Below are 13,827 nucleotides of genomic sequence, written 5' to 3'. Positions count from 1 at the left end.
CAAACAAAACAAAACAAAACAAAACACTATAGGGATCACTTAATCCAAGCCCCCTGGACAGACAAAAAACAAGGTTCAGAAAGGTCACAGTTCATTAGAGCCAGATCACAAAATCAGAATTAAAATCTAGGCCTAGGTCTTCCGACCCAGAGTTTACTGTTCTTTCTATCCAGGTATACAGTCTTTCTCCATCTGTTTCTAAGATCAATGTAACAAAGACATTTGTTAATTATCTACTGGATCATCAAATCAGACAATGTTCGAAAAGGGGAATTGGGGGATATGTTCACAACTTTAATGAACTTAAAATCTAACTGAGGAGAAAGGAAAATTACTACAATAAAGCAGAAGTAAGTGCATTTTAGGATCAGAATTACCTATCCAATGTTTCCCAGAACCGTAAGAAAACTGGTCTATCCAAATGACGTTTGTGATAGCTGAGTTCTAATACTGTTACATCCCATTTCTGAACGTTTGGATCTAGACGAACTTCATCATATTTGAGATGGAAGGCTTTAACTATATGGGGGGAAATAATATTTTTTATTCAAACTGCAATCAAAATTATAAAAATATTTTACAAAAGAATAAAAATATCCAATATAGACATTAACCAAAAAACTAAACCAAACAAAAAACTTTAAAAAAATCAAACTTTCTTCAACAAATGAAGCTACATTATAACCAAAGTGATCTTTGAAATAGATGCTAATAAGCACCGTGGTATCCTCAAAAACATTCAACTCAACAAATACCTACTGAGGGTTTATACATGGCAGCCACTGGAACTGAAATGAAGAATAAGGTAAGATAAAACGCGTATGTTCTGGGTGAAGGATAAGAAGAAGAAACACCTGTTCAAATACAGTATGATAAAGGTGTAGTACATCACAGAAACATAAGAGTACTACCTCACCCAGACCAAGGAATTCAGAAAAGGCTTACATAGGTAATGACCTCTAATCTAAGATCTAAAGCTTGAGTAAGAATTAGGCAAACACAGAACAAAAGTGATCCAATTAGCCAAGAACATGCTCAAAGAGAAAACAGTTGCATCTAGGAACTAAAGAACTTTAGTGGAACTGCATCATACAAAGTAATGTAAAAAATGGGTAAAAGGTTAAGACCACAGATTCAGAACAATGTTGGACATGTAGGCCATATTAAGGGGTTTGGACTTTTATCTAAGAGATAGGGAGAATCACTGCAAAATGTTTAGCAGTGACTACTGATACAATTTAGTAATCTAGAGAAGAGATTTGCTCAACTTGGGAGAAGATATATGCCTGGCAAGAAAAAGATTCAAGAAATAATTAGGGAGTAAGAACTAATGGAACTTGGTAAGAAATGATGAAAAGGGAAAAAGAAAAATTTGGAAAGCCTCATGAGAAGGTTACCTAGAAGTAGATAATTAAATGATATAAAAAGTGAGTCTAGCAAAGATCCATAAGAGGATTTCAGCCAGACGGAACAGCTGGTAAAAAGGTTCTGAAATGAAAGCAAGCTTGGCACATTCTATAAACAAGTATAACTTCTTTTGTAGGCAATGTCCTATAAGTAGAATTTGGCTATGGTAAAAAATATCAATTTATTCCCATATGATAGTAAGCGACTAGAAAGTTTAGAGTAAGAAGGTGAAATTATCCGGTTTTCATTTTTAACAGTTAATTCTGGGTGTTGGGCAAATAAAAGACTCTAGGGCAAAATCTCCTAAGTACAGTATATTGCAAAAGGTTAACAAATGGACCATAAAGTATTACTTTCAAATTTTCTCTCTCCCTGATAACCCAGTTGAATCAACCTGGCTAGTTCATTTTGCAATCAATTTACCATCTGTGAAGTTTCTGTTCTCACATGTACACATGTAAGATGTTTAGCTTTTCTTTCAATTTACTTTTTTTCTAACATATAATTGTTACTATCATTATCATCTAGTATTAGAGGTCTCTAAAGAGAAAAATTAATAACTTTGTTAATTTTTTTGATAACTACTTTATGGACTGCTTGTTCCATACTGCTGGCTGGCCTACTGGCTTTCAATGTTAAGACTGAATCGAACGAAGTGTAATTCTTTTTTTTTTTTAAGAGTTTATTTATTTATTTGACAGAGAGAGTAAGAGAGATCACAAGTAGGCAGAGTGGCAGGTAGAGGGAGAGGAAGAAGCAGACTCCCCTCTGAGCAGAGAGGTCAATGCAGGGCTCAATCCCAGGAACCCAGGATCACGACCTGAGCTAAAGGCAGACGCTTAACTGACTGAGCCACCCAGGCACCCCCAAAGTATAATTCTTGATGGAAATCCAAAATGAATCATTTGTGCCCACAAAAAGAAACATATAAACATTACTTCAGAATTATTATGCTTTTATATAATTAAAGGTCCTCTCATCAGCCACATTATTCATTTTGAATTTAATTCAATTTAATAAATTTAAACTGAATCATTAGAAGGGCTATATATTATAGCTTCAGAAAACCCATTTTCAAAATATTTATCTGTATAAAAAATTTTAATTTTTAAAAATTTTTAAATTGAAGTCAACATTTCAGTACTTCCTATTTTCCTTACTACGTTTCACTTTTCTAATTTTCTCAATGTGATGTGCTTTAAATCATTCTTTTAAAAAGTATGTATCTATTTATCTAACTATCTATTTAGAGAAAGGGTGGAAGGGCAGAGGGAGAGAGAGAATCTCAAGCAGACTCCCTGCTGAGTGATGAGCCCGATGCAGAGCTCAACCTCATTGACTCTGAGATCATGACCTGAGCCGAAATCCAGAGTCAGATGCTCAATGAACAGACTGAGCCACCCATGTGCCCCTAAATCATTCTTTTTTTGAAGATTTTATTTATTTGAGAGAGAGAGCACGAGCGCACAAGCCGGGGAGAAGGCAGAGGGACAGGGACAAGTAGACTCCCCGCTGACCAAGGAGCTCAATGCAGGGCTCAATCTTGGGACTCTGGGAAAATGACCTGAGCCAAACACAGACCCTTAACCGACTGAACCACCCAGGTACCCCTCATTCTGAAAAATATATTAGTTATATTTTTAAAAAATGATTTATCTAAAGCTATAAAAGCCTACAGTCCCCAACTCCTTAATTTCAATTTAGTTTATATAGTACTTATTTTTCCATCAGAATAGACAACTTTTAAAATTTAAGGTGAAACATGAGGGGCACCTAGGTGGCTCAGTCAGTTAAGCGGCTGCCTTCGGTCCAGGTCATGATTCCAGGATCCTGGGATTGAGCCCCACGTCGGGCTCCCTGCTGAGCGGGGAGCCTGCTTCTCCCTCAACCTCTATCTGCCGCTCCCCCTGCTTGTACTCTCTAATAAAAAATAAAAAATCTTAAAAAAAAAAAAGGTAAAACGTGAGAGTCCAAAAAGTTTAAATCACAAATGAGAAAGCATAAGGTTTCTCTAATCATACAAGGTATTTTATTAGCATGAAGGAATGGTGGCAAGCAAACTTACACCAAGACATTACTATAAAACATCTTTCTTATTCAAAAAAAGACTTTTAGTTTTTAATCCTTAGCAAAAAATAGAACAAACGAACTTCTTTTATAAGAAAGCCAGTCATCTATCTGGTAGCACAATGAATACTAAAGGAAAATACTTCACACGATTCAGAACTGTTCATTTTTTGCAAACTGCATGAATCTCGTCGACATATTTTACAGGAACAAAGAAGTAAAAAAAAAAAAGACAACGCTCTTGAATAATATTTAGTAGGTACAATGATGGCATGTCAGATGACAAAGGGGCAACATAATATAGATACTCATGAAAAAATTTTCTCATTGGTAACTAACATTTTTATACAAATCAATACTTAATATCTTCTCTAAAATTCTGTGTTCTACTATGCAATATGAAGAAAATGTAAGTTTTTACCAGGGCCCATACAGATGCTCAGTTTTCTCCCATGCTTTATAGATGTTACTATTTTCTATGTGTGTTATGGGGGAATGGGTGAAAACCTAGAAAAGGCAGAGTAAAAAGCAAGGAGATATACTAAGAGCTAAAAGGCAATATATTCCTAAATTTCTGGCTTAGGAAAATTACAAAAGAAACTGAGAAAAAGAAACAGTCTGAGAATGAGGGAGAGTACAAGACAATTCCATTTGGAACAGGTTGAGTCTGATGTACCAACAGGACTCTCAGAGGAGTTCTCTCGTAATTAGTGAGATATATAGACCCAGAATATAAAGCTAGAGATTTAACAGAAAAAGGGGAGGGTTATAGATGGTAATTGAAAGCTACCAGATCTCTTTGAGAGAGTTATCTATAATAAAGGAGAAGAGAAACTAGACATAAACAGGTAGCTGAAAGCCAGACAAAAAGTAGCTAGAGAATCTGAGAAAGAGTAACAAGCCCTTGGAAAAGAACATTTTAAAAAGGAAGAAATGAATGAAGAGAATCAAATTTTGATAAGGAGGTCAAAAGTATCTAATATTTGAGTCACTGGTAAGTTTGGTGAGAATAGTTTAGTGAAGAGCAAGAGAGCCAAACAGCGAATTGAGAACTGAATAGAAAATGAGTTAGTAGAGACAATTCAAAAGAGGAGCTAGAGTTGAGGTCAAGAGAAAGAGTTTTAAGATGGAAGCAGCAAGAAGAGTACTTTCATTTTAAATGCTGATAGAAGCAAGAGCTTAAAGAAGGAAGACTGAAAAGAAATAATTTATGGAAGAAAATCATAACTGGTAACTGTATAAAAAAGTCCTTCTTATCTAAATTTCAGAAGACTAACAATCTGAACAAAAAAATTACAACATCATTACATTCTGAATGAAATTTAGGCAGCATTTACATCTTGAAGACATTATAATAATTTTTTTTTTTTGCAACACTATTCAAAAAGGCAAGCAAGTAGGTGAAACATTCATGTTCACAGACATTTTACTTTCATTAAAATTCCCACTCTCTGTATCTTTAACTTTCTAGTTATCAACCCTGTGCATTATTCAAGTTTCAGAAATAACATAAAAATCTATCACAATATTAGTAATATTAGAATCATTGTCTAAAATGAATGAAAGTAGAGAATAAAGGATTGAAACTTCCAAGCTTGGGCAGTTTCCATCTTGGAAGAATGGTGGTAAACCACTAACAAAGCTGAGGTTGCTTTAAAAAAAAAAAAAAAGGCTGGATTTTACAGTAGCACAATCTACATTCATAATAACTGAAGTTGTCATTTCTAATAAACATACTTGTTTCATAAGAATGTTTTTTAAAAAACAATTTTACTACGGTTACTAACTTAATTGGGTACTCGAATTAAATAATTGGAATATCTCTACTGCAAAAACCAGAGTAAATTAATCTACGTTTAGTGTATCTAACTGTATCAATATACCAAAAGATCTAAGCCACATGAAATGTTCATTTAACAGATATCTACTGAATGCTTCCCCTATGCCAGGCACTCTTCTGTGATGACAATTCAAGGGTGAACAAGGCAGAAAAGGCTCCTTCCACCAAGGAACTTGGCCTTATAGCCAGGGAAGACTTACAGTAAAGGTGTAAATAAGAGAATATCAAACAACAGTAAGTACTATCATGAACATAAAAGAGCTTAAAGAGTTACTGGAAGGAAGTAATGGCTATTTCCAGGCTGGCCAGAGAAGGATTCTCTGAAGAAGAGAATACTTGAACTTAGACTTGAATGAAAAGAAAAAGCCAAACATGCTACAATCATTCTAGACAATGGAAATAGCTGGTAAAAGTCACATGGTACTTTAAGTCCTAACTGCACATTACTGTTCAGCGGAAGTCAACCCATTTAAAAACTGGCCATCAATTTTAATAAAAATCTGTGGATGTGCAATAATATTAATGCTTCTTAAGTGACCTAATGTAGGGAATGGGAGATAATTCACTTTTAGATATAAGTACACAAAAAATATTAATGTTCAAAAAAAGACTTTAAAAATATTTCACAGGTGCTTAAAAATTAGCATATGTTAATGGAATCCTTTGATATACACATCATATATGAAGAGCCATAGATGGCTTTCTCTTAAATAAAGCAAGACCATTTCTATATTGGATAAGCAGTAAAAAATAAAGAGAATCTTACTTTTAGCAAATATGTCAACTGGTGATCCATCAGGCAAAAGCCATGGCCAACCTTTGAACTGCCATGCAGGACCTTGCACAAAAACTGCTACAACCCGATCCCTATAAACAGAAAAGGGGCAGGGTTAGAGCTCCAGGGTTGAGAAAATACTTTAAATATGAACTTTGATTACTATAAATCCTTAAGGAAAGGACTCAATTGCTCATGTGATATAATCTACTGTCAACAAATCTGTGAGGCAAATTACATAACTCTGTTATAATGTTATCATTAGAGCATACTAATGATTGCTACACTTCCCATGCATCTGTTTTTGCACCCAAGCCTTTTAAACATAATTACACACACAATCCTTATACACAATCTTTTTAACCTTTAATCTGCCCTTCTCCTAGAATAAGGGTCCACTTTTCCAATGCGATAGGAAACAAGACTTGATATATTAATTGAAAAAGTTGGTTTTAAAAGAAAATCATCTAAAATTCAAATACATCTTAAATGCTTTACTCTTATTAAAAACATTATAAATTATAGTAACTCACCAATCATTTTATAAAGCCCCAAGGCCTTATTTTTGAGTTCTGATTATTTGGGAAGTAATCTTGAGTAGAAAAACCATCAAACTTTAATTTTTCCAATTGTTTACACTTCACTCACCCTAAATTCTATTAGCATTTTCTTTTCTTTTCTAAGTAGGCCCCATGCCCAACATGGAGCCCAACCTGGGATTTGAACTCACAACTCTGAGATCAAGACCCAAGCCGAGATAAAGAGTCAGACACTTAACTGACTGAGCCACCCAGGCACCCCATTAGTGTTTTTTAAAGCAACTTGTCAGGGCACCTGTGTGGCTCAGTCATTGAGCATCTGCCTTCAGCTCGGGTCATGGTCCTAGGGTCCTGGAATTGAGCCCCACATTGGGCTCCCTGCTTGGCGGGAGGCCTGCCTCTCCCTCTCCCACTCCCCTGCTGTGTTCCCTCTCTCTCTGTGTCTCTCTCTGCCAAATAAATAAATAAAATCTTAAAAAAAATAAAATAAAAAATAAAGCAACTTGTCTTTCCAACCATTCAACTTTGTTTTCCTAAAAAGAACAAATCTTTCTCTATGCCCTCATATTTTTCATTAGTTCACAAAGTATTTAATTAAATTGAGAAATTATAAGTACAAAGGCCATAAACAGTTTAAGTCTAGGACTAAAGTGGGAACAAAACCATAATATAAACAATAATAGTTAACATTAATTAAGATGTACTATGAGCATTCACTCTGTGCCAGTGCTGTTCTAAGCACCTTACACTGTACATATGTTAACACACTGAATCTTCCAAACAATTCAACGAGGTGAGTACTATTATTACCCTCATTTTACAGATGAGGAAATAGAAGTGTATGGTTAGTCCATTAGTCAGAACAGAAATGGAGGGAAGAAGAGGAGTGAGAAGGAGAAAGGGAGGCAATGATTACTCCTGTGCACTGGTTACGCTACTGTTCCTATGGGAGGACTGATAAATCCTGAGAACAGCCATCTCAGTACTATAATGGAAATAGTTTTAACCTTGCAATTCCCTGAAATGGTCTTAGGAATGCCCCGAGGTTCGCAGATCATACTCTGATAACCACTGCATTAGATGAAGACTATATAGCCAACAGAGCATTAAACCAGGGTTATCTTCTATTCAAGTAAAAGACCTACAGCAACAATTCAAGTTACTGTGAAAAACCACAGCTTAAAATGCTTAATCTACTAAAAAATCTCTAAGGCTAACATTAAATCTTAAATAAAAAATTTCCTCCTTGCATAGGATATATGTCCCATAGTGCCAAAACTATGTTTGGTAACGGAGCACACTATTAAATGGTCTCTTCATTTGATGACATAGCTTGTGCCATACAATAGCTGAAAGCCCAAGGTACCTGCCAAACTAAAGGAAATCTGGAGAGACATCACCTAGATCCTACTGGGTTTCACAGGGTTAAGAGGTAAGCAGGATAATATAAATACTACTCTCTGTGAATTCTTAAAAGGACAATTAACAGAGAAAGAAAGAAAAAAAGGTAAGGAAAATATTATTCCTAGGTTATGACATCAATGACTAGGGACCTAGCTAATATATACAAGCAATGTTTTGTAGCACGGTGACAGCACCTGTATATACTGTCTTTTTTCTGCAACTAACTACAAACATATAAAACAAATGGTGTAATTTTCCTTCTTCCTACAATTTTTAAACTTGGTATCTGAAATTCTCATCTTATTTCATATAATAAATTTTTAACATACTTGTATTCTCAATGCCCTGACTTCCTAATGTGGGAAGACGAATGAGTACTTCAAAGGTAAACCAGGTAATTCATCAATGTGTTGTATTCTCTATGTGACAGAGATGCACTCTCAGACTCTATTTTTATTCCAGTTTAGATTAATAAAATAATTTAAGATAATTCATGAATCTGAGTTTATAGGCACTTTGTTATAAATAGCTTAATATTTTATTAAAGGACACTTTAATGTAATTAGAGAGTTAAACCAAAGGAGTAATGTTATTCTTTTTTTTTTTAAGATTTTATTCATTTATTTATTTGAGAGAACGAGAATGAGAGAGAGAGAGAGAGAACATGTGAGAGGGGGGAGGGTCAGAGGGAGAAGCAGACTTCCTGCCGAGCAGGGAGCCCGATGTGGGACTCGATCCCGGGACTCCAGGATCATGACCCGAGCCGAAGGCAGTTGCTTGACCAACTGAGCCACCCAGGTGCCCCATGTTATTCTTTTTATTAAATTATTCCCTACAATAAAAGTAACAATTCTTTATCATTTCTTACCCAAAAATGTGAATTCTCCAAATCAAAAATCTAAAACTATAGCTCTCAAAACAGTCTATTTGGAAATTTTGCTCTAAAGGCTGATCCAGAACAAATAAATAGTGGAAAGAGTTTTTACTAAGTTTTCCAGAAGTGTTTCTTTTTTTTTTTTTTTTTAAAGATTTAACTTGAGAGACAGTGAGCGCACACAAGCGGCGGGGGAGAGGCAAAGGGGCAAGCAGACTCCTCACTGAATGGGGAGCCTGACAACGACCCAAACCCAGGACCCTGAGATCATAACCTAAGCCGAAGTCAGATGCTTAACCAAGTGAGCCACCCAGGCGCCCCTGAAGTTAGTGTTTCTTACAAGTAAAATAAAGTTTAGCTAGCCAAAATATAAATTTATTTGGGTATTACTAAAATGTGAACATTATTAATGACCAACTTAGACATTAACATGGTTTTCAGGCATAGTTTCTATTTAGAACTCATGACAAAATATGATAGTTTTTAATTATAAAAAAAAATTTAATGACTACATAAAAGTATAGATCATCTTACCAGTCTTGAGGCATAAGTTTGAGGGGCTGGTCTACTACTCTATAAGGAACTGTGACACTAATTGCAGTGCCTCCTGGTTGCATCTGATCTTTTCTTCTCTGTATTAAAGTTTCATTTTCTCGTTGGCAGCCTTGTTTCTTCTTTTCATCTGATGGGACAAATCTTTGAAAAAATAGAGATGAGAAAAGGTCAAATGTTTCAATGTGATACAAATGGGAAAATAAATTACATTGAAAGTTTTAAACCAAACTTTTTTTTTTTTTTAATGAACCTGCTCTGCATGTACAGATCACAACGTGTGGAGTATAACCTTTCCTTTCCATGACAGCACTCAGCTCACATAGGCCATAAGTTGGTGTGTATGTCTGTATCTGTGTCTCTCTCACACACACACAATTTTTATTAATCCATCTAGCACTTAACATCTTCCAAAGTTACATAAAAGACCATACTAATCCTTGATTTTTCAAATGCTAGTAGAAGGAAATTTTATTATAAATCAAAAGGTCACTTGACATGAGGATGATGTGGCTTTTCCCCAAATAGGTGACTTAGCCTAAGAGCATCACAAAACACCCCTTTTCATGGATTATGACTTAGCAAAATTAGAAGAATGCTATCCAATTTCAGGGTTGCTTTGCAAATTTTAAAGGAGGAATTAAATTAGTATATGCCAACTGTCTTAGTATAAATACTGCTAGTTATTTAGTAAATTACCAACTCTACCATGGGATTGAATTCTCCACTGTACTAACAACAGATATTCTCAAAAATAATTCAGCAATCTGCAGAGCTGTTGCCAGCTCTAGATTGTTGGTATTCACAAAGCATTTCAAAACAGTCTTCTTTTAAAAATATGCATACTCCTAATACACACTCTATTAGCATATTTTATTAGCTATGGTCTGGCACCACCAATTAAATGGGGGCAACGCAGTCATTACATTGAGACTCATTCCACTTCTAAAGGTTAAGATAGATAAATGGAGTGGAGGGGATACATGACAGCTTGCACTTGGTAGAGTCCTTCGAAAAATTTCAATATCACATGCTGAATTCATCATTAGTAATACTAGTCTTGTACTCATGAAAGTTTTTAGTAGACGGTGATTGTGATAAACGGTACTTCATTGCTGAGCTGTTTTCATATCCATGTCAAATCTGATGGAAAAGTTAAGATTTCCATATCATTTAAAAACCTCCTCCAGATAATCATTTTACTACCTATTGATTTTGGTTATTTATTAATCAAACCCACTGAGAAAATGCCAAATGTAATACTAACACTGAATAATTAAACACTTTAAAATTAACAGACATGCATTGTTGGAAACAGTTTTCATATAAAACAACAAAAATGTATTAAGTCAATAGTGATACACTGTACTAAGTTATACAATATACATCGTTGTAAAAAAAAAAAAAAGTCACTGCCCCCTTGAAGCTTACATTCCAGATACAAAGTGGTCTCACTGCCAAGAGAAAGATGCTTTATCTCAGTCTATATCTAGATAGGATTAAAATGTTTACATTCTTAAATATAATACTGCATCTCACTCTTTTCTAGCTTTTGAAATTTTAAATGTTGTAAAAGTATAAAATTACTTATGCAAAATTACTTACAATCTTTAATGAATTATTATATACATACAAATGAGTGATCTATAATACCCAACTTCTTAGTCTATTAAACACCTAATTCACTTCTAATGCATTAAGAAATGAGTTACATAGCATTTGCATGTTCACATATTTGTTGATGTTTTACTAAGTTCAGAGTCATTAACACGGTTCTTTAACTATCATCCTGTAATTTTTACATGCTCTACTATTTTAATTTCTGAATATATCTAGGTCTTTAGAATAGTAGCTTCACTGAAGCTGTTTTTCAAAATGTTTTTCAGCCTTGATCTCCTGTGGTAATAATGTAAGGAACCATCTTCTATCCTACTCTCCTAAAGTTAGAATAACAATGTAAATTTCTCTATCCATGGAAGGCACTAGCAAACTAATTAAACTTAAGCTTTTTTTTTTTTTTTTTTTTTTTACTATATTTCCCTGGGATCCTGGAGTAAGAAATAAAGCCTAAATTCTGCTCAAGGGAGGGAATCTAACATAAATTTCTTCTTTCACAAAGGTTGGACTCTCAGGGATTAAATTCAATATAATGGTAAGCTAGAAATAAACCCACTGCCCACTCTTTTTCCTGTACCCCACGCCTAGCCCTTATTAACACCCTGGCAATCGCAAGGAAAATCAAATCTCAGAATTGTAAATTGGCCCTCACTTGAATTTGAGGCAAGAATTAAGCACCCTGACCGCAACAATAAACACATTATCCAAGCCAGGCCAATGAGACTTAAACCTGGATTTTTTGCTGGAATTATTGGGAAACAGGAACTATCTTTCCACTGTGATCAGTAACCTGGAGTTTTTGATAATCCTCTTGGACCTGAAAAGTGAGAACCTGAGAGATGGAGAGACGAACTCCTGATTATATCATTTTAGCACTAAGTCTAGCTGTCAGAAGCCAGGACTGTTCAGTCACGTTGAGTCAATAAAGTATTTTTTGATAAATTACTTTGAGTTGGTATTTATCATTTACAACTAAAGATGTTCTAACAAATATAACCAGAATTGCACAACTGATGTGATGGATGAATATATGTGATTTGGAGAAATATTATGATGTCCACTCACTTATCCAATATTTGCAATTATTTATTCCACTCTACATTCCATGAGTAAAGGAGTGTGGGTGATGATATGACCAAAGTCATTACTATTTAAACAAGTACAGTTCTACTGAAATAATTTTATTAGTATTGTCAAAGAATAAAATCCAAATAAATGATATAGCTAAATAAATTACAGACTTTACGTTATTTTAAAAACAGAGCAAGTTTATGAATACTTCCCAGGTTAAAAATATAGTTTTCCTGACGTTGGAATTTGAAAAGTATAGAAAAGAAAAAGCAACAATGTCTGCGTGTTTAAAAACCTCAAACTGAGAATTTAATTTAAAGTGATGTAATATTGGCAATGCTCCCAGGTACTTAGCCAACACAAATGTAAACCTTTTCTGGATTACCCCTCCCCTCCACCTTCATTTTAAATTCCAAGGAAAATGAACAGTAAATGAAGACAATGAAAAGCATTAAATGTACTAGATAAACTAAACACACAAGGAAATGAGAGCCATCATGAAAGAAACAACTGTCAAAAGAAAAAGGTAACTAAGGACTTCTAATAATGCAATCATCAAAGATCAAAGCTTATAAAACAAGATTGCAAATATGGACAGGAGAAAAAAATACTTTAAAAAGACCAAAGAGCGAACCACTAAAATTGAAAAAGTCCCAGAAAGAGAAGAGAAAAGGGGCGGGGAGATACACAGGTAAAGGGCCAGGACTCAGAATTGACAAAAAACACAAATCCATACACTTAATTCTAATGAATCTTAAAGTGGGATATATAAGAAATCTACATCTAGGTTGAACAGAAACAAATTTAAAATGGTCTGCCTGGGGGGCTCAGTTGGTTAAGCGACTGCCTTCGGCTCAGGTCATGATCCTGGAGTCCCGGGATCGAGTCCCATATCGGGCTCCCTGCTCAGCAGGGAGTCTGCGTCTCCCTCTGACCTTCTCCCCTCTCATGTGCTCTATCTCTCATTCTCTCTCTCTCAAATAAATAAAATCTTTAAAAAATAAAATAAAATAAAATAACCAGGTAAAGCAGATTTCCTTCATAGGACTGATTATCACACTAACGGGTGACCTATGAACCAACACAGGAAGCTAGAATGTAGTGCAATAGTATCTTAAAAGTAACGAGGAAAAAAAAAAAAAGAAAAAAGAAACTGTATTTGTTTTCCAAAGTGGTTGAATCCTTTTGCACTACCTGTGGCTGTTGGGAACAAACTATTCATGGTCCAGAGTAAACTCCAGTAATTGTTCAGCCTGCTTCTTCCCCAGGCCTCAGGTAGTTTTCTCACATGAATGTGCTCAATAGTATTTGACTAAATGTGAGGGGAACCCTCTAGATATATTTGAAGCACTCTCTACATGCAATCTCTCTTCTGGAACTCTGTCCTCTATCATTATGGCCAGAATCATGAGTGCCATCCAATCATTTTATTTAAATAAACTTATACTCCTACTAAAACTTCTCTCAAGATAACATTTATAATTATATGTAAAATGTACTTATTAATACTTTCATAATATAACCTTGATTTTGTTATTTAGGGATGTTAAAGGTTATGGTAGGTTTTGTTCTGTTTCATTTTTTATTGAAGGGCTGAAAAATTGAAAAATCCTTAATTTTACATGAAACCAAATAAAATCTATGCCAAATGAGCTATGGGGTACAGCCAGTACTATAATTG

At 34.7% G+C, this 13,827-nt stretch overlaps 1 protein-coding gene across 4 annotated transcripts in view; it reads right to left on the bottom strand.

Moving 5' to 3' along the window:
* Positions 1–13,827, bottom strand: part of CDC73 (cell division cycle 73) — a 199,926-nt gene that overhangs the window by 94,143 nt on the left and 91,956 nt on the right. For 3 of the 4 annotated variants that reach the window (XR_015766571.1, XR_015766572.1, XM_028104683.2), the window contains exons 14-15: positions 9,441–9,602; positions 6,081–6,181 (exon numbers count right to left, since the gene is read on the bottom strand). Coding sequence is in view for 2 of the 4 variants with exons in the window: in XM_028104683.2 (XP_027960484.1) it covers positions 6,081–6,181; positions 9,441–9,602 (263 nt within the window). In the remaining 2 variants the exon portion in view is untranslated. Of the gene's footprint in view, positions 1–377; positions 520–6,080; positions 6,182–9,440; positions 9,603–13,827 lie in introns of all 4 variants that reach the window. The other variant, XM_028104681.2, reaches the window with a different exon arrangement.

This window comes from Eumetopias jubatus, unplaced genomic scaffold (genome assembly GCF_037043125.1).
Source record: "Eumetopias jubatus isolate StellerSeaLion01/CBP00866 unplaced genomic scaffold, mEumJub1_p1.0 scaffold_12, whole genome shotgun sequence".
Lineage (NCBI taxonomy): Eukaryota > Metazoa > Chordata > Mammalia > Carnivora > Otariidae > Eumetopias > Eumetopias jubatus.
This window is presented reverse-complemented; position numbering and strand designations above follow the sequence as displayed.